Source organism: Athene cunicularia (genome assembly GCF_003259725.1).
Source record: "Athene cunicularia isolate RWA chromosome 14 unlocalized genomic scaffold, athCun1 chr14_part1, whole genome shotgun sequence".
NCBI lineage: Eukaryota > Metazoa > Chordata > Aves > Strigiformes > Strigidae > Athene > Athene cunicularia.
In genome coordinates, this window is record NW_020799118.1 from 3819356 (window position 1) to 3841260 (window position 21905).

The 21905-nt window shown below is 36.5% G+C and overlaps 1 protein-coding gene across 5 annotated transcripts in view; it reads left to right on the plus strand.

Annotated features, from left to right (window-relative positions):
- CLEC16A (C-type lectin domain containing 16A) overlaps positions 1–21905 on the plus strand; it is an 80807-nt gene that overhangs the window by 47185 nt on the left and 11717 nt on the right. For all 5 annotated transcript variants that reach the window (XM_026858654.1, XM_026858657.1, XM_026858655.1 and 2 more), the window contains 4 exons: positions 7924–8075; positions 8840–9044; positions 10416–10586; positions 18039–18185. In XM_026858654.1, the coding sequence (XP_026714455.1) occupies positions 7924–8075; positions 8840–9044; positions 10416–10586; positions 18039–18185 (675 nt within the window). The remainder of the gene's footprint in view (positions 1–7923; positions 8076–8839; positions 9045–10415; positions 10587–18038; positions 18186–21905) is intronic.

Below are 21905 nucleotides of genomic sequence, written 5' to 3' on the forward strand. Positions count from 1 at the left end.
CCCCCCCCAGGTATTTGTAGATGTTAAAAGGAGATTTTCATCATAGGCCAGGAGTGTGCCCAGGTGGCCAAGAAGGCCAGTGGTATCCTGGCTTGTATCAGCAATAGCATGGCCAGCAGGGACAGGGAAGGGATGTCACCCCTGTGCTCGGCACTGGTGAGGCCGCACCTCAGTTACTGTGTTCAGTTTTGGGCCCCTCACTACACAAAGGCCATTGAATGACTCGAGCGTGTCCAGAGAAGGGCAACGGAGCTGGTGCAGGGTCTGGAGCACAGGTCTGCTGGGGAGCGGCTGAGGGAACTGGGGGGTTTAGTCTGGAGAAGAGGAAGCTGAGGGAAGACCTCATCGCCCTCTGCAGCTCCCTGACAGGAGGGTGCAGAGAGGGGGGATGAGTCTCTTTAACCAAGGAACAAACGATAGGACAAGAGGGAATGGCCTCAGGCTGCGCCAGGGAAGGTTTAGACTGGATATTAGGAAGCATTTCTTTCCAGAACGGGTTGTCAGGCGTTGGGCTGGGCTGCCCAGGGCAGGGGGGGAGTCCCCATCCCTGGAGGGGTTTAAGAGTCGGGTTGACCCAGCGCTGAGGGATCTGGTGGAGTTGGGAACTGTCAGTGTTGGGTTAATGGTTGGACTGGATGATCTTCAGGGTCTTTTCCAACCCAGATGATTCTTTGATATAAATTTTTCTTCTATTAAATAATCTTTCAAGGAATATAACTTACCTGTTGAGTCCTTATCCAGTTCAGCTTACTTGCATAAGTAGCATTTAATTTTAATGTAAACTGACCAGACAAATGAAAGCTTCCTTCCATAATTTAGTAAGAGATTTCACTATGGGTAGATAACACTGAAATTTTTAGCTTTTAATTCTTATGAATATTTGAAAATAACTTAATTTCAAGACTAGGTTAAGTATGATAACAGAGATTTTTGTTTAGTTTTCTTTCCAAAGTACTGATGTTTGGGGTTTGTGTATCTCATTCCTAAGTATGTTATTGTATTTGAGGAAAAGGGAGTAAGCCAGAATGTAGTGCAGGTGTATGACCAGAGATATGTCCTCTGATTTCAACCAAATGTACTTCCTGGGAACACCTAGATAGATGCTTGATTTTTTGCATGCTTGGTGCAAATGCTTCTGCATAGTCTTTCAGTTGCCTAGTCTGTGAAGGGTAATGCTGTTTAACACACTGATTTCCATTCCCCTGATTTCCTATGTACTGACACTTCTCTGAGTGAAGTACAAGGATTTTCCAAGTTCAACAGGTGCTTTGGAGGATTTAGCGTATACAGTTACTAAGCTTTTTTTTCGGAGGTGAATGAGTAGCATTTCCTTATTACTGTAAAAGTGATGTATTGGCTTAAAAAGAAACTATTTCAGAGAAGTCAAGCGTACTTTTCCTGATAAAAAATTAACTGTTCCAGGCTACTCTCCTGTTATGAAGACCTGCATGTCAAACAAAGTCTTTGTTCCTCATGCTTCTGCAGATACTTCCTCTCAGAAAAGTTTTCTCCTCAGAAGTTTTTCTTCTTTGCTCTCTGGAATGTCATATTCAGGAATTCATTAGATTCTGTCCAGCTTGAGAGATTTGTCAAGTGTGATTTCTCTTGCACAGAGTCTTTCCCTCTGGTGTCTGACTACAATAACAGCAAAATAACATAATCAGTCTAGAGCTTGTTCAGTTCAGTGTTGTCATCCCTCAGGCACTGAAGTTTATATGCATTGCAGTTTTTTTTTTTCTGTCCCTAATGTCACAACTAGATGCTTCGCTTTTGACATTGTTTTCATAATGGCAAAGCAAACATCAGTGAATTGGATTTATTGATTTGAAAACTGATCTCTCTGAACTTTATGCCAGTGTTAAAATCCAGATACTCATTACAAGCTGAAAATGAACTTTTTTACCAGTTCTCATTTTTTGCAGAATCATGTGGGGTTTAGATAAATTGAAATGACAGCTTATTTCCCTGTATACTTCTCTACTATTTTTATAATGCATGTAATAGACAAAAAACCCCACCTTTTTAAAGGCATCTGGTTTTTATACACACACACATATATGTGAAAGAATTATGTATACACTTACGTTAAGAAAAATGCAATTTGAGCAGAAATAGGTAGTCATTCTAGGTTTATGATTTGTAGAAGAGAATATCGTATCTGGTTTTGTCTTCCTGCATCACTGTAGGTGTTAGTAAACACTAGTCTTGAGGATTTTCCAGATAGTCACAAAACCGAGATGAGTGTGAAGGTTTCTTGATACAACTAAATTTTTTTGCTATCCTACACTAGTAGGTGAGTATTAGCACACATGGTACAAGAAGGTGGAATATGTTCAGTATGCTTAAAAGTTGATAAGCATCTGAGAGGAAATCCCATCTTTTATAAGAAATTCCAGCAGATATTCTTCCTAAATGCCAACATCCACTTGTTCCTGAACAACATCAGGAGGCAATACTTTTTCTGGACTTTGTGGCATAACTCATCTGTAGTATGTGTGGTGCCTAAATCATATACATATATTGGTGATAATGTAAAAGAGCTTAATTGGACTGTTTTGTTTGTCTGCTAATGGTTAATTATTTAATGTTTTACTTGTGCTACTGATCTTGTCTCTTTTAGACTTAAGTACTGGCATGAAATACTTTTAAATACACAGGCCTTGTAGGAGCAAATGCTAGAGTTGTATTTAACAACTTGGTACCTGTGACAATCTTGAGACAATTCAAGCAATAAGTTCTTTGCAATTGAAGGCTGTCATAGTAAGTAGTAAAGCAGAATATTGTACCAAATGGGCTACATGGTGCTGGGAAAAGCTCTTTATGTAGAGTGGGAGGTGGTGCATTAACTATCTGCAGCCTACTCTTTGTCTTGGACTGCCAGCTATGCACAGAAAGTTCTAAAAGTTTTCTCTAAGAGCTTTTAATGTCTGTAGATGACTTCTAGAATTGTGATGACTGTAAATTATAAAATTACTAAAGTCCTGAGGCAGGTCAGGTACATTTAGACCATCTCCTAAAGTAGCTGTTGTCTTTGTAAAGACTTCATATAATACAGTCTTTCCAGGCAAATAGTTGCCTGTGTTGATGCAGTATTTTCACCTAATTTAAATCTTCTTCACTTCAAGGAGCTGAAGTCTCTGAACTCTTCTTCCTAGGTTGTGTTTCTTAAAAGTTATATTTTTCTTGGAGAAAATCCAGAGAAATCTTGAATCCATGTCTTGGAGGTGTAGTCCCCAAACTGGTTACAAACTTCATTTTGCATGAGGAAAAATTAAGCATTCCTGTTTAATCGCAAAAATGCCACTACTTTTTTGCAGCAGTGTCACATCAGTGAGCCAATCCGCCTGTGGTTCATTTTAATCCCCAGATCAAATTTCAATAGTACTGAAGTTTACTGGGCTTGAAATTCTTTCATCTAAATGTGGTTGGGTATCTGTAACTGTTTTCATAGCATAGCTGTAAGTATTCTCAGATCAGTTCACTGGAAATGTGTTTAACCACACTTTCTCTTCTGTTTTTGTCATAAAGTGTGACTATAGCTTGTGACCCTTCAGCAGCTGTGAACTAGAAACAGCCATGTAAATGGGGTACATTCAGTTGTATAAACTCAAAAGATGCCTGTAACAGTTGCCTAATAAATGAGTAATTTTCCTTTCTGTTCTTTGATAAACATTTACAGTAATACATTAAGTTTTTGTCACATCTAAAATGAAAAGTTTCTGATCTGGGAAACAGCTTCTGCCCTTTGAGACCTTAAGTACTTGCATTTTTGTAATTCCAAGTATTTTGATCTGCTTGCTGTTGCACTAAAAGTGTATAAATACTGAACAAAACCAAGTATTTAAGAATTTCACAACTCAATTTGGTGTTGTGGCCTATATGCTGAGAATCTCCCAACAGATTATCTGCAAAATTCAACAATCTCACCTTATGTATTTGGAGAGGTCAAAATCCTGTTTCTTCACATCCTGAGAAGAAAAGGGCTATTCCAGGAATTCAGGTTGACTGACTAACTGGATTAAAGAATGAAAGAGGCAATAATAAACAAAGGGTCCCAATTTTAGAAGTAGCTAGACATGTTCCGGAGTCCTGTTTTGAAACACATCTGTAAATGCTGAAAGCCTTAAGGACTCATTAACACTGATAACACTTTATGCTTTTTATTGGAAACCGCTTCAAAAAGAGTTTATGCAGTATAGAGGATAGGCCAACGTAGTAAGCACATCCTTGTTTAGTCATATCCACTGTTTGAGAATTAATTCCTTCTCAGTTAATAGCTATATTCATGGGGGTTTTCTCATTTTATTCTGGTTTTATGGCTTGGAAAAAAAATTGCGTATGTCCTGTGCATTACAGATGACTTCCCTGAAGATAGTTCTGTTTGAACCAAAGTGTATTCCTAGAAAAACATTAATTCTTGATTAGAAACTTTGTCCCATGAAGGACCAGACTACCAGTTGTTTAGTTTCATCAGTCAATTCTTTTTCACCGTGGAACTGCTGCCATTTGTAGCTTTTGTCATTTGCCTTGGCCCAATGTTAAATTTCTTAGCTGTTTGTACTATTTATTATGAATTAAAGTCTTCCTGCCTCCCAGGTATTCTTTAAGCTAAATTAGTTGAATTATTATGCTTTTTGCTTTAAAAAAATATGTATTTTTAATTCTCATGACAGTGTGTGTTATGGTGGTCTTGCCAGTGTCTTTCAGCCTGCTTCCTTAAAACCGTGTGTACCTCAGCTGGCCCAGCAATACACCAGTGTAAAGCAGAGGTATTACCCCATTGTTCATTCAGAGATCAAGTCTGCCATTTTATTGTAGAATACATTCACTTTGTTATCAACTGTAATTCCACATCTCTGAGAGAATTTAAATCCTGGCTATAGTTCTTTCTCTGTTTTTCATTCCCTGATGTACATAACATTGCACATTTGAAAACAATCAAATATGTTCAGGTGTTTAATGCTTAAATTCACAGAGCAGTTCAGAATAAAGGACACTTGCATTATTCCTGTTTTCCCATGATGTAGAAACACTGATAATAACTTTAAGCTTTCCAGTTATAAACAAAAAGGGGGAATAATTTAGGTATTAGTAATTTCTGGAGGGATGTATTGGATCTATACCTCTGTTACCACTTCTAGATGTGTATGTGTAAAATATATATGAATACAGATACACTTTTGGATCAAAAATTTAGATGGAGCTTTTGATGCATTTAATGTATATATAATCTTTTATTGTTTTAGAATATTATTAGCATGTAATTGGTACAATAATACTGGAGTAGGATTATTTTGGCTAAACATAACCTACATTGCCATTTTAGGTCTCCTGTGGTTTACTACCTGGTGTCTCAGTTTCTTTAAAATGAAATAAATCTCCCATAGGCTCCTATATTAATACTTGCCAATCCTGTATAGATTTCTTGAGCCTTCCAGGGCATATGAGAAGGTAATAGCAATCAATCCTCATGAATCACGTCCTGTATGTATTGCAGAAAAGTAGCAGTGTTGTATTTATTGATTAAACTTGTTTTCTCAAAGTTCAAAAGCTTACTCTAAATTCACACTGGATTAGCATTAATTATCCTCTTTTAATTGTATTAGGGTTCCACTTTTCTTCCCTTTCTCTCCTACCACTCAATTTTGAATGGATTCTTCTGGTGAAGGGTAATTGGTAGAATCACAGAAATGTTAGTTGGAAGGGACGTCTTCACTGGGGTGGAGGGGGGCTTGGGGGCAGATAGGAGGTTGATTTTTGGAAGGACTGTTTTGGTTTTTTGAAACATGAAAACCTTTGGTGATAGGAATCCCACAACCTTTCTGGATATCCTGCTGTGCTGTATTACACACAAAAAAATTTTCTCCGCCTCCCAAACCATAATTTGTGGCTGTTGTCCCTAGCTGTATGACCTGCCCTGCAAAGAGCTGTGTATGCTTCCACTTGTAGCTTATATCTATCCCACAGGTGTTTCTAGTATGAAATACAGTGCTTGTTACTTAACTACTTGTTTAGGTGTTTGGATAAGTAAATTTAAGTTTTACTGTTTTATATAACCTGCAGTCTCATTCCTATCCGTTTAGCTAATTCTTCTAGTTTTTATTTTTAGAGTTAGCTTATTCCGTGGGAAACTAGAGGAGAAAAATAGTAGTCAGATATTTTTTCATTGTTTTAATTTGGATACCGGATGTAGAGTTGAAATTTAGCAGGATTCTTTTTAATGCATTGTGTAAATAACGTGAAAAATACTACAGCTGGGTTTCAGGTACAAGAGCACCTAACATCAGTGTTCAGTATGGAGATATGGCTGTAAGTATTAGAGATACATTGAATTCTCTGTGCCAGAATAGCTCCCTTCAGATAAATATAAAAAATCTGAATAAGAAGGCAGCCTTATTGAAAGATACTTGCCTTACTGTAAATGACACATTTATCAAACTGATAGACACATGTCTAAAAATACAGCATCCTTAAAAATAGTATGTGCACATGGAATAGGAGGGAAAAAAAGCCTCATACATCTTAATAGCACCTGATGCCTATACTGAACCCTCATTTTCGGAAAAGCTATTTGAATTAATAACTCCAAACTGCTGAGTCTATCAATACCTTAGCAACACTAAGGAATGAGAGTGCTAAGGAGAATGAGTGTGTTGAAGAATCATGGATAAGGTAGAAGCAAAATATGGAACTCATTGCTTTCAAGTTGGATAGTTTATATCCTAAAAAACCACAAACCAAAACCAACACAAAAAAAACCCCAAACCCAGACAAACCCAAAACCCAGTCAAAACTATCGCAGAAAATAGAAGTGCTGCAGCCTAGCTGGCTACATCCATCAGATTATGTGGAGTACCATCAAGAATTGCAAAAATCATTAACTTGGTAGGACAGCATGCATGTTCACAGAATGTTTTACTTGTAATAAATTGCACTAGATAAGAGAGAGGAGAGATCTGTGTGTATTAAGTATATGAATGAAAAAATGAATTTGAAGCAAAGGTAAAAACAACTCTAGTAAGTTTAGCAAATATTTGCTAGGAGGTGTCAGTGCTAGTTTATGGGGTGCTGAGTAGACTTCCGCTGGTGTAAAGAAGGTGATTTAAACACTTTTTAAAAATGATGGGTTTGAACTGGAACAGGTGCAGTGAGGAGATGCAGGAGGATCAAGGGAATGGTGTATTTGGTGTATTTACTTCTTGAGATCTGTATTTTCAGGCTTGTTTGAGGGGGTCCTAGAGTAATGGTTAAGAGATAATATGTTTATTCAATATAAATTAATAAAATGGGTGGATAATGGGAAAAATGTCACCTAATTTAACAGATATTGCCAAAAACCTGAAACAGTTTACCTGGAGAGTCCATATAGCCTTGAAGTTGAAAGGCTTCCAACAGTCAGAATAGTCACTTTTCAGACCTGTAGAAATGTAGCTCTTGTCAGAATGGAGCCTAAGTTTATCGTGAGGTAGATGTCGTTGCCTGCAGTGGCATAGGACTGCATCTCTGGTCTTTTGACAAGACTTTTTGAGACTTCCACTTAGAGAAATCAACACTGCTGCAATGTCACCCCTGAAATGAAGTGACATATTATACTAAACAGTAATGCAGGTGGTAAGAGAAAGCAGAGTGCATTTAATATACATCTTACACGTAGCTTGTAAGATATCTGAACCACTCCTGTTAAAATATTTCCTGCCCTTTCTATGTAAATATAAATACGGTAAGGAAATGCAAAATACATATGTTAAAAAAAACGAAGCATCCCCCCTGTCCCCCAATAAACCAAACCAAACAAAACCCTTGAATAACTTTAAACATGTGTTGTAAAGATGATTACACTTTGAATATTTTATGTTACATAAAACAACCAAAACCCACAATCTTTAACTTCAGTAGCTATGTAACTTTTTTTTCTTCCCTCAGATAATAGTGATCTCATTGCTTGTACGGTCATAACAAAGGATGGGGGTCAAGTTCAAAGATTCCTGGCTGTGGATATTTACCAGATGAGTTTGGTTGAGCCAGATGTTGCCAGACTTGGATGGGGAGTAGTCAAGTTTGCTGGCCTTTTGCAGGTAAGAGAAGTTTTAATCTGGGTGATTACTGAACATCTACATTTGTTGGAAAAACAGTAATACCAATACTGGCTTACATGTTTAAGCTCTGTACCATGCTTACTTGTTTCTTCTGTTACTAGTGTTTTTCCTAGTTCCTGCCTTTTAAACTATTTGTGGTTTTCTGAAGAAATTTCATAGCTAACTAGAGGCCACTTGAAAATGAGGTAACTTCCCCAATATATATTGGGCTCTGTTCGTTTGAACACTGAAATCATATACAAGTAGGATTGAGCCCCAAGCACTTTCCTTAAGTGCCACAGTAATGAACTCACCTACAGTTTTCCTATTCCTACACGGGTAGGGAAGGTGACAGGTTGTAACTTCAAAAAGATCCGTGTTTATCCAATTGATTTCAGAACCTTTAAGGAGTTTCTCTCATTTATGTTTCTTTCATGCCTTAGCCCACACTTTATTTCCTGAAAATTCGCTATGCTCAGACAACTTAATTGAGTTTTAAACTGACTTAATCTCTGAGTACCAATTTCTGAACAATTAAATCCAACATTGTACAACTTGCATAGTCCCATTTTTAAACATGGAAACCTTTTTTAAGAGCTTTAGTGGAGCATGTGGTCCATGGGGTTTTTTAAATGTTTTTTTATGGGTTGTTTGTTGTTGTTGTTGTTGTTGTTGGGTTTTTTAATTTTTTTTTTTTCAATGTTGATTTGTAGTTTAAAAATGTTAACTTTTTCATTAGCTACTTGCCTTCTGTTTCTCTTTAGGATATGCAGGTGACGGGAGTAGAGGATGACAGCAGAGCTCTGAACATAATAATTCATAAGCCTGCCTCAAGTCCTCATTCTAAGCCCTTCCCTATCCTTCAAGCTACATTTATTTTTTCTGATCACATTCGCTGCATTATTGCAAAACAACGTCTTGCAAAAGGCCGTATCCAAGCTCGTCGTATGAAAATGCAGAGAATAGCAGGTGAATAGCTATTTTGAAATGATTCTGAGAAACAAGACTTGTATGTCATAGCAAGTCACTCTGTAACATAAGGATGTGTTAGAAAAATCTTAGTAGTGTGCCATAGAAAACTGTAAACCAGCGTCTAGTTTCCAAGCAATAGATTTTATTGGAGTAAAATATGTGTTTTCATATTTAATGATAGACACACCAAAGAAAGGATGAAAAAGAAGGAATTGTGTGTTACCCCTAGTTGCCAACCATTTCACAAAACTCAGCATTTCTCTTTAATTGTGATTCAGTGATTCAAAATTCAAAGGCCCTACTTAAAAAGCAGATGTTCTACTGCCTTAGGACAAAATTGGAGCTCAGCTTGCCTGAGTCCCGAGTTGGATGGAGTCCTGATGATGTTGGTGATAATGCTTGGATGTGGTGGTGATGAGCAATCCAAAATCTTAAGTGGAGTATCAGCAGCTAGTTTTCTGTGTTTGGAGGCCTTGCATGCGTAAAGATGAAGGAGAGTTAATTTGAGTAAACAGCAAAACGTGATTAAAATATTACTTGAATAAATTGAAGAATGAATTGAAGCTTATCAGTAAACTGAATAAATTAATGAGTACAGAAAAGGAAACTTGGAAATACAGGAAGGAAAAATAAGTTTGCAAATGAGAAAACGACTATCTTGGATTGTCCAAGAGCAGTAATTAACTAATCAGAGTCATAGCTGGTATTGAAATTGAGTTGGCCAGAGAATTATTCTGATTATAGATGATTTAATGTTATTTTAGTGTCTTATGGTTCTGTAGGAAGCTAACTAAGAAGTTTTATGCTTTGTGTTTACAAAATAGCGATGTCATGCTTTTATGGCTTGCTTCATGTTAAAAAAATTCAAAGCAAGTTTGAGGTTAATACAGGTCTATTTTGATATTAAAATTTTATGTTGAATGGTAATGCAAAGGCATTCTTTTGCCAGTTTAAAGCAGATTGTCTCTTTAAATGGCTTTCAGCAGTGTTCAATTGTAACTAATGAATGACTTTACTTGTACAGGAAGAAACAGAAGGTTTGGAGGTTTTGTTAAATTACTCCTATGGCTTGTTTAATACAAGGAGCTTACTGTAATCCTTATTTTTTTTCTCCTCCACTGTATTCTGAGGCTTCCTTAGTGTGAATATGGTGTGGACAGCAATGGTAGAAAAAGTTGCCAGAAATGTTGTGTTTCTTCTTTTCCAATGCAATTGTAACCATCATTAAGAGGTAAATGTGGGCATGTTATGTTAAACAATCTGGTTTAGTCTTAAGATTCTGAGCAAGCTATCAAATTTTTTTTTCACCTACTCTTCCTTTTATGTATTTTTGAGTAACAAAAAACTATCAATTGTGATTAAACATAGCACTCCTGGATCTTCCTGTTCAGCCTACAACTGAAGTTGTTATGGGTTTTGGACACAGCTCTTCAGCTACAGCCCAACACCTTCCATTTAGATTTTATGATCAGTCACGACGTGGTAGCAGTGATCCTACAGTACAACGCTCTGTTTTTGCATCTGTTGACAAAGTTCCAGGTAAGATTAGCATTCCTTATCAAGCAGTTTCTGCTTGGTGATTTTTATCTGCAAAAGCTGCACTGTAACTTGTATAAGCAATTAAAATCTTACTGTGATCTGTTTCTGAACACACAACTCCAGGATGAGGCTTATGGAAAAATTTACTCCTAGAGAAACCTGGGGGTGTATTCCAGATACATTGTGAGCAATACATCTGTGGCAGTTTCTCCAAATACACTGGAAATGTTTTAATATTTTGCCTTCCTTTAGAAATTCAGTTAGTTTTGCATACTCAATATTTATGCAACACATCTGTCAGTTGTGCATGGTTCTTTAATTTGGTTATGATAATTTTCTTGCCAGTTTGTAAAAACAGCTGGGATACTGTGCACTGCTTCGTTTACCTAGCAAGACAGAAAAGGGCCACAGCTACTCTTAAAACATTAAATTGTAATTGAAATTAAAGGAATTATTCTAAATCAATAAGCTTTTTGATGTTTTGTCTCCTTAATGTCTCCTTCACAAATTGACTTCTCTGCAGAGTTTTTTTCCAGATGGTGAACTTTTCTCCTTTTGGATTGAGTCATTTTAAAGTTGAATTTCATACTGCTTGCAAGTACTTAATTTTGCTGTATTACACAAAAGAATGCAGTGGCCAATCATTTCACAAAACTCAGCATTTCTCTTTAAATGTCATTCAAACTTCAAATGCCCTACTTAGAAACCAGATGGTATACTGCCTTAGGGATTAAATTGGAGCTTAGCTTGCTTGAATCCTGAGCCTGGGGGACAAGAATCATAAAAGCATTTATATTGCTGGTTGGGTTTTTTCAAGAGTATGTTGTATGATGAGAATATATTTCATTATTTGACATTAATTCCATGGAAAAGGTGTGCTTGAAAAGATGCCAGTGTTAACCGTTTCAGAATCAAACTTCTCAAAGAAGAGTGTGTTTGTGTTCAGAACAAGTGACTTGATCTACTAGTTCTCCTCTTTTTGAAGGGGGGAGATAACTGGGGCTAGTGCAATGTGTTAGTTTGTTCAGACAACCACATACTTACTTAGAATTCCAGGAAATGGAGGCTTCCACTGTATGCACATGCAAATCCAGACAAAAAAAAAAAGTATTCTGAAGCTTTTATTTAATACCAAGTATGAGAAACCAGTCACAGAACATGAAGTACTTCAAATGCTGCATTTTTAAAATACATTTTATGATAGCCAGTAATACAACAAAAATTGATATATGTTTTACATGTGATTACAAAATAACTATCAAATGCCTCTTACTTCTCCCCTTGTCTTCACTAATGAATAAATGAGGCTTCCTAATAATAATAATAATTCCTAATAATAATTCCTAATAATGAGGCTTCCTTCTGAGTGATTTTCATGGGAAGCTATTTGTGTTTATCCCTTAATCAGGCTTGGAGTGATTTTTACTTTGAGGAAGATTTTTTGCCTTGTAAAATAAAAAATTATGGAACAAGGTACAGTAAAATTACTAGCTTCATGTATTCATAATGCTACGGCTTTTAAGTGGTTAAGAGTTCTGCAAAGCTCAAAGTCTGTTAATTTGGTTGTACTTGTAAGAAACAAGTTATGATTTCCCTTGATGATGGTGTGTTTTGTTGATTTAAAGGAGAGCTAGAGTTTTGGCAATATTTTTAGAAGATTAATCACATTTTTAATAGGACCATGTTAGCTGTCAGTACTGTACATCCAGCATGGTTTTCAATAAATTGACAATGATATAAATGTTTTCTACCCTCCTGCAAATTTCACTCTGAAGAATTCTAGTACTACTATTGGTCAATTCCCTGATTCCTCTTCTTAATGAATTTAGAATTTTCAAGAACACTTACTGGTTCAGTTTCTGCTGTAGTGCTTACCTAAAGCTCTACATATTTCACTAAGAGAGCATACATTTAACTTATTGTACTTAAACTGTGCTTCACTTTGCTTTATTGTTTCATGGTCCAACATTAAAATATGCTTTGAAAGCACTGCTTGATATGTGGGGGGGAGAGGATGAGGGTTGTTATAGCTTAAAACCAAATTTTGTGCAAGACTGATGAAAGCTGACAAGAATATACAGGCCATGCTTCAGAACATCCCTGTTAATACTCTTTTTAAAAAGTACAGGTTATGCAAATACAATGAGATGAGATAGCCATCCCCAGTGGCCTGATAAATGGCAGTTCTTATCAGAAAAGAACAGAAGCAAAATCCTTCACTTGATCAATTTTATCATCATGAAGTCATGACCATCAATATACTTCAGGGTCTATTTTAGGTAAAAGCCTTTTGCCAGCGTGTTAGAGCATTTAGGGATAGTTGAGTTGGCTGTACTGTTCACCATTGTAAATATTAGCTATGTATTTGTATGATGCTTTTGAAGCATCTTTATGTAAATAATTACATTGTTTTCAAAGAAACACGCAGATTTGAACATAGGTCTCATATTGAAAGTAAATAATCACTTCCTCCCCAAGCAAACTCAAATATTAGTTTCAAATCCCAGCTGTATACTGAGTTTTATATGCTTGGTGTGTCTTAAAGAAAATTTTAACAGTTTCCTGCAAAACATACATCTAAATATTTTAACAAGTGTGGTCGCTTTCCTACTGAGAAAATGTATTTTGGAAAGCAAAATTAATCAATAGATCTCTTACTCTTTTCTCCATTGTTAATATCTTAGAAGATGATGATGATGATAAGATTTGGAGGGGGAAAGTTGTAAAAAAACTTTTTATTAATATTAGCCATTGCATAGCTACCTTAATTTTAAAATCCAGAGGAAAAAAATGGTCTTTAATAGCTTTGCAACCCTTTCAAAGAAAATGTAGGTGAGATTTCTATATAAAGTTGCATCACTTCTTGGGGATAGGAAAATTAAACAAAGCCTAAGAGTTATTTAAGCAGTGTTTAAGATTGTTCAGATTTATGTGAAGAAAATTTATTTTAGTTTTGTCAAATATTATTCACTCTAAAAGAATATTATACTCTGTAAAAAATGATGTGCTTTTCTTAGGATGTAAATCATAGATTATTTTTTAAATTAGTAATATGAATGCATTATTGAAACATGTGTAACCTTTTATTTGCCTTCTCCATCCACAGTAAGAAAACAGACCCTTTTGATCAAAGTCCTGACCTTGACATTCACAGCTGATGGGCATCTGCACTTGTTACTGATTCTGTGATGTTAGATTGCTCAGCAGATCTGAATGTCATATACACGTTATTTTGGAACTGTACTGCGGGACTCTGATCAACCCTTTCCTGTTCATCGTCAAACATAGCTACTCTTGGAACATCAGATTGGGATACTTTACTTAAGTAGTACTAAGTTTCTTCCAGTGTGAGATAGTTGAAGTGTCCCGTGCTCAGTAATTCTAGGATACAGTTGCTTTTATAGCCTATAAGTATATTGAAAGGGGTTTTGTTCTGTGCAAGAATATTGGAGGATAACTGCGAACTCAGCTTATCACCTCAGTTTGTCTTTTCTAATTAATATCCTTTGATCCAGTTCAAATTTGATATTTAGTTATGACTGCTGCTTTTAAAAACCTAACTCTGCGGCCTTTTTTTAAACATATTTATATTGCCTGATCATCAGAATTCTGGGTTATGAACTAGATAGTAATTTTCCTGTCATCATCGGAATAATGTAGAACTAAATGATTTCTGTGCAGAGGTATTCAAGCAGAAGTGCCCTATTAAGGTAGCTTGACAGCACGAAGATTACAGAAGATACAACTCAATTGATTTATGCAATATGAATTACTGCTTGTGTGCCAGAAATGAAAAATACCATTGAAACAGAGTTAAATATGCAGGTCTGCTAGTTAGACTCTTTTCTTAGTGAGAGACAGATTTCAAAACAATCTTTGACTGTTACCATTTGCGGAGTTTACTATTTACAAGGATTTTTTTTGGTTAAAAAAAAAAAAACTACAAAATAGCACATTCTAAGACTGAGAATTCTCAAGTCTTGTGTTTTAATGCTGACATATACTTTAGCGCTCTCATGCCAGCTGAACCACAGTAACTATTCTAATTTCTTTCAACTTGGAGAAAAGACTTCTCTAGCTGATGGAAGAAATTGTGGCATACTTTAATATTAGAGCTCCTTTGTGCATTAAAGGACAATCAAATTAAATTCAGTCTCAGCAAAGTATCACTCATAATGAGGATGTGGTGGCAAGGCATAAGGAGTATCAGCCATGGCAAAGGATTAAGTCCTCTGGTCCCTGGACTTGAAACTACTCTGCTAAGTATACTAGATTGGTGAGAACTGTGAATAAAGCTACAGCCGTCATATATTGGCATTGCACAGCAATTGTGGAAACTAAAAATGTCACTTAATCCATTTTTTAATGCTGATTGAAGTTTTGAAGCTCTCCTGCCCATACCTGCTGCAAGTGACCAATTCGTTTTGTAAAAATTTTTGCTTGGCAGCAAACCCATTTTTTGCATTAAAAGTTATTTTCCAGTTTTATGAAGTTGTAATGGAGTTTCTTAAATGTAAACAATCTCTACAAGTTTAAATTTTGAATAAGTGCATCAGGGTTTCTGAGGCAGAATAGCACTTTGCAAAGATGCTGTTTTGTAGATTTTCCTGTTGTTATGTAAAACATGGCAAAAGGATAAATGATATGTATTTTATGAAAGAAACACGGCCTTATGAAATGTTGTGATTATGGAAATAAGATATTCTCCAAGGAATTAGGAAGGTATACTTTTATAGTAACACCTTTACTGCATCTTAAATGGAAAATTATGTTGAAGCAAGATGATGACTACTGGAAAGGAAATATTTGTAACTAACCTTTGGAGTGCTATTCCACTTCCCATAGCCACGATTAATTTTGCTCACCTTTTCTTTGTAAATATTTCTGGAAGGAGTTTCCTGGTTAGAGTATTTGTTCTTGGTCAGTAGTTCCCCAGTTACAGTATGTTGAATGATTTAGACTTAGATTTCCCTACTATCTAAATTACCTTCCTGTAGCACACTCAAAATCCTTCCTCTGCAGTTGTATTGGGAGAAAAAAATATGTACATGCTTCAGTGTAAGGACATGAATCCATGAGTGCTGTTCTGCAGAACCTTTAGGCAGGCAATCTTGCTGAATCAGGCCAGCTTTTCCTATGGTGGTCACAGTAGACCTTGTTTACTACTTTTACTATTTCTAGTATTTTGGTAAGGGTGGAAGATTTCTCCTTCCTTGAAGTGCAGATCTTTTGTGGATATAGAATGTCTTGGATGGGTACAACTTTTTCCAGCACTGTAAGGGAAACAAAATATATTGATGTTAGCACTTCTATACCAATGTCTTTAGTAACTGTTCCAAAACGAAGTTTCATCCACTTTAACAGATAGCTTTGTCTCACTTCTGTGGTCACAAGTCCATTGATTATTCCTTGTTTCCCATCCTAACTGATATTTCAAAATATGAAGTATGTATGAGAAACCCAATGCATATTTGTTGTATTAAAAACTGTATCGGTGGCCCTGAGTGCTATAGAAATCTTCCACGTTTGAGGTAGTTTAGTTTGTGGTTAACTTTTTGCAGACAATCAGGCGTCACTGTGTAACTTCAGTTTAAATGATTGTAAAAGATCAATTAGCTTGGTTTCTGAAATGAAATATATGGATTTATCTACATTTATAGAAAAATTAGCTGCTTACCAAACTTCTGGTTTTTTAACTAAAATAGATGTCTCCTGCTATGGTGGTCATTTAATTCTTTCAAGTGGTGTTCATCTTGGACACAATGAATTGTAGTTTAAAATAAGGTAAAAGCTTGGTAAAAGTGGCATTCACCCATCTAAAACTGTGTTACAAGTACTACAGCAATTCAGGTGGCATTGTTTTCTGCACATGCTTTTAAGTCTAGTATAAGTATAAGCATGGGAGGTAGAGGGTAAGAGGTGCAACTGCAGATTAAATCAGATTATTAACAGGACTATGTTAGGTTTTTTCTGTGTCTTCCTTATTCATCCATTCTGTGGTTGTAACACAACCTGCCAGTATGTGTTGCTAGCATTTTCCTGACTTGTCAAGTCTGTGGTTTAAAGCCTTAATATGCTTTTTGTAACAAGCCCATTTAAACTGAGTTTTGACTGGCTGCCTGCTGCATGGCACCAGCAAATTCCCCATATAGGACATTCTCTGTAATGAGTGAATCATCCATCTAGTGCCACAGGAAATTCCTCATATAAAAGAATAAAGAATTTTGTGATGAATTTGCTTTCTCATACCTAATTGTCAGATACTTTTCAGTGTCCACTATGCAGTGAAGGCAACAAGTAGTATATTGTTAGGTGTTTCACAGTGCACATCATGGCTACTTTCAATAATTCAGGGGACTGACAATAAAAAGTAAACTTTTTGCATTAATACTTTACCATGGGAGAGTGAGGAGGGCTGCAAAAGCAGCAGAGTTGTGTGTGGCATCTGACATACAACCCATACTGAAGATACTTCTTTTGCTGTAAGAAGCACTTCAACTTCTACAAAGCTGCTTGCTATCAAAAGCTGTAGAGATGACTAAAAGCTTGTAAGTGCTAGGAGGAATGTTTGCCAAAGGAAAGCCTTGCGAATGAAATTGAGACATTGTCATGGGCATGTTGTAGTGAGGAAAGTTGCCGAGGTCAGCGTCCGATCTTCCAAAGAAAGTAAAAGATCAAGGAAGTATAAACAGTGTAGGTGGTAGTTGTCTTCACTGGACTTGTGTGGGAAAGACAGTTCATGAACTTTTCTTTGAGAGCATGTTGTGAATTCTAGCAGGTTATTCCATAGCATTCTAACGGTAGAATGCTACTATGCTAGTAGATGCTGGAGTTGTAAGGTTTTGATTCATCTGCATTTTTGTAATACCAATGTGGTTGAAGATCAAACCATTGACTTTAAGAAGAAAACTAGGAAAACTCTAAAGTTAGAAATTCAGCTGAAAAATCAGAGCAAATGGGGAAAACAACTGCTAATTGGAAGATACAGTAAAGGGCAAGTTACTGGTTTTAATCTCATGAGTGATATCCTGACTTGTTCAAAGTTGAGTCTAATCACAAGTGAGTTAGCAGGTCATCCCAAACAGGGATCTTCAACATATGGGGAGCAACAGTGAACGTGAATATAATTTCTGAAGTTTTTATTTTTTTTTTTTTTTCTGAACTTTTTTTTTATGTGTTCAGTGTTGGTACAAGCTCTAAGCTTTAACCTTTTTAAAAGGCTTTGAATCCCTTAACCTCTACTTTCTTGTTCATTGATCAGCATTTGTAGTATGTTTTCAGTAAGATGCATTCAGATTTTCAGGCTTCTGAGATGAAGGTGGAAGAGAGTGCATCACCTGGGTCACAACATGAAATTAGTGGCACTTTGCAATATTTGCTTTTACTCTTTCTCATAGGTTAACTCTTTCAAGCTTATTAGGAGCTCATAAAATTCATTGTCCTGTTTTGCAGGCTTTGCTGTAGCCCAGTGTATAAATCAGCACAATCCATCACCAGTCTCATCACCATCACCTTCCAGTGGCAGTGGGAGTACAGGGCGCTGTGATTCAGTGACTGCAAGCTCTACATCCACTCCTTCTGCTGCACAGAGCCCATCAGGTATTAAATAATGATTTTCAGCCTAGGCACTGAGGGATGTAGAGTAGCTTATTGTAAAATTAAGTTACTATGTTATTGGATTAAAAACAGTAGAGCTTTATGTTTTTAGGTCACTTGATCATTCAACTACACCAGTTAAAGTTGTGGTGCAAATTTTAATCTCTTCAGCTTTCTGGAACTCTTAATAAATACTTGGCATCTTTCAGCAGTGATATTAAGTACTGGTGAAATAATGTCCTATTTGTCTGACTTGTTTCCTAGCAGATACAATTTTAAATGTTTTGGTTTTTTAAACTGAGATATTGCTTTGTATAAATTTATAATGTAAGCTGTTAGCATTTCACCATAGTGGATAAGTTGTCTTCACATGAAGCATCTTTTTTGAACTGGATGATATGTGCTTTTGTATGTTTATCTGATATTCGTGTTAATTTGTAACAAAGGGCCAAATACCAAATATTTGAAAATACTTATTCAGGATGCTTTTTCAATAACACTCTTCTAGCTGAACGCTACCACTGGAAGTTATACTGACAGTATAACTTTCACAAATGTAGCTACCATGTGTTTGGTCAGTTTATTTAGTGGGTATGTTTATACTGGGACTTCTTGTTAGAATGCCTTCATTCCTCCTCCATTTGTGTAGGATTTGTAGACAATCCTGTAATAGTGTTTTGTTCTGAGTGCAAATTATGTGTGAGGTAAAGCCTCAAACTGGAGACTAAACAAGAAGTAAATCCTGAAGGGTACATACTTAAATGCTTTCATGCTAGAACTGACCTACCTCATTTTGGTTATAAAACAATAGAAATAACTTGATTCTTAAGACCTTTTCAAACAGCCCTCTCATTTTAACAGTCACTTCAAATGTCAACCACTCCTTGAAACGGTTGTCGTGGTTCCCACTTAGAAGACACATTATTTTGTCTTTATTTGGAAGCCTAATTTGGAAATCTAAACTTCTCTGCAGTTCTGCAGGAATTGATACAGTCTTTGTTAGGCATTCAGTGTTTTATAGGTTTCACTGAACAGTGTCAGAACATCAGTGAACATTATATGTCCAAAGTGACTATCCTTGCAAGAAATATGGTACAAAGTGTAAGCAAAGGCTTATGTAATATATTCTGGCACCCAGACTGCATTAAAAAGCAACTGTTATTGTGAGAGACTAATACATAGTCAAAATATTCCTGCAATATGTGTGATTCCAGAATAAAATTTGGAATATTTTTCTATATGCAATCTATTCCAAACTTTGGAAGGACCTCATTTTACTTTCTCTGTTGATAAGTGATTGCTCTTGCCCAGTCTCTTGATGGCCTAGACAACATATGATGATGACATAGAGAAGTGGTATCGTTTGTCATAAGTCTCAATAGGGATTGCCAAGAAAACATTTATTTGTTTACATGTTTCTCCTGAGCAGTGTAAAATGGCTTATCTGTGATGTCCTTTGCTGCATCTAAATCTTTTGTGATCAGGAAGTGAAATGCAACTACAAGTTCTTGGCAATAGTGGCTAAGAGAAAACTGGTAATGAAAAAAAAAATGGAAATTATTTTTGTTGCTTTAAGCAACATACTAATTCACAGAAATATCAAGCAAGACTACTCTGCATGTTTCAAAATGAGGTCTTTCAAGTACATATAATCTGATTTCTATGAAAAGCTGGGTAGATCCAGAGCACATAGTTACTCACCTAGCATGCAGAGATAGTGCTTTTTTGAAGAATAATCATAGACTGTAGTTAAGAAAATTAAAATGTACTTACACAGTATGTTGGCATTTGTATAATATAAAATTCTGTTTATTTTTCCTGCGATTAAAAAACCCCAATTACAAGCTGCTCATTGATTATTTAAATATATATATATATACACACACAACCAAAAAAAGGCCAAACTCTACCACCCCCCAAAAAAACCCCACAAAAACAAATAAACAAAACCTCAAACAAAAAACAGAGGAAAGTTCATTTTACTTTGGTTGGGGTTTGGTTTGTTTTTTTAGATGCCTGGTTTCAGTCTGCAGTCTGGACTCTACCAGTTAGGTTGTGTGAACTGTCCACGCTTAATGTATGACTTACTGTGGTTTAATCATAAAGTATGTTCAAAATGCCACATGTCATGCAGGAAACCAGTCGTTAGGTGGGTTTTGTCTTTTTGCATGGAATCTAGGCACACTGATGCAGAGGCTTTAGCTAATCTATTTGTGAGGATACAATTCCGTGCCCTACTGCTATAAGCATAGTAACCTTCAGCAAAGTCATGGAAGTGAATGTGAGAATCTGCATCACCTACATCAGTCCCAAATCAGCAGCTTGCATTAACCTGCAGCAGGGATGACTTTTGAGCTCAACTCCTGGATTTTGTTTACTTGGAAAGCTGTAACAAAGAGGAGGACAGTGACTGTATGTGCATGAGCAGGTAGCTCAGTGCCATAGGACAGTGACAGTGAGTTGGTACTGAGGTGGTTATGTATAATCTGCATGTGGCCTAGGGATTTTGTTGTGGACCATATTCAGTTCGACTTTTAGGACCAAGCATCCCTGCCATGTATGTGATTGTCTGAAGGACCATTTATTAGTTCAGGTGTATGTTGCTATTAATGTTTGACGTGTATTTGGTGCATAGTTTCAGCATATCTTAGAGTTTGGCTTTCTTGTGAAAGAAGCTCATTAATGCACAGAAAGTGTTCCTAAAATCAGACTAAAACAGTAAGTGTGCATAATTCTCCAAAGCTGCTCTATTGGTCTGAATCAAACTGCTAATATAGTTGCAGCCAATAATGAAGAAGTAATGTTTTAAACAGTTATAGCTGAGTGTGTCTGAAGGTCCTTAGTATAGACTAGAGAAGATTCCGAAATCCTTGGAGCTGGGTCTTTGGTGGGTGGGGTCGTGGAGAACATTTTCTCCAACCCAGGGACCTGCTTTGTCTCTTTTTGTTAATCTTCAGGGTCAGATCAATACTATTGTGTATTCCTGGGAACAGTGTTTCTGCATTAATTGATTTGACCAGTTTACTGCAAGTTAATTGTGATCTATTATTGATTTGATTTGATTTGATTGTGATATATTGATTTGACCAGTTTACTGCAATTATAATTGTGATCTATACTGGAAACTGTTGCCAGGAATATGACTGTGAAAGAGATTATCTGTTTGGTTTGTCCAGATAGCTGTTCTGTAGGCTTCTGCATGAACAGAAGTACACTGCTGAAATAAGCAGTACTGTCTTGACCACTGTCTGTGTTATATCAGGTCTTACTGACCACTCAGCTGAGTTACAAGAAACAATTGTTGGTATTCACCCACTTCAGTGTAAAGCAGTGTGATTTTTCCCTTAACCCGTGAGAACAATTGAAATTAAACTGCCTTACTCTGCTGTGAAGCAGAAGGGGAGGCTTGCATACTGTGAAGTAACTCCTTCAAGGAGGAAGTAACAAGTAGCTGATGAACAGCAAGAAGCTACCAAGATCTGGTTTATGCCCCAAGGTAGCACTTGGATGCTGCCACCATCTGTCACATTTGAATCTCCCTTCTCATTTCCCATTCCATTTTAAACACACTCACGTGAGCACACATACGTGCTCTCTGTTCCTCCCTCCCCCATTCTCTTGTTTGTTCTGGCAACTGCTCAGGTTGTTGGCCATGAAGAATATACTAGGTTGCTCGGGAACTTCAGTCAGGAAGGCCAGACAAGATAGAGGGGAAATGGTGTA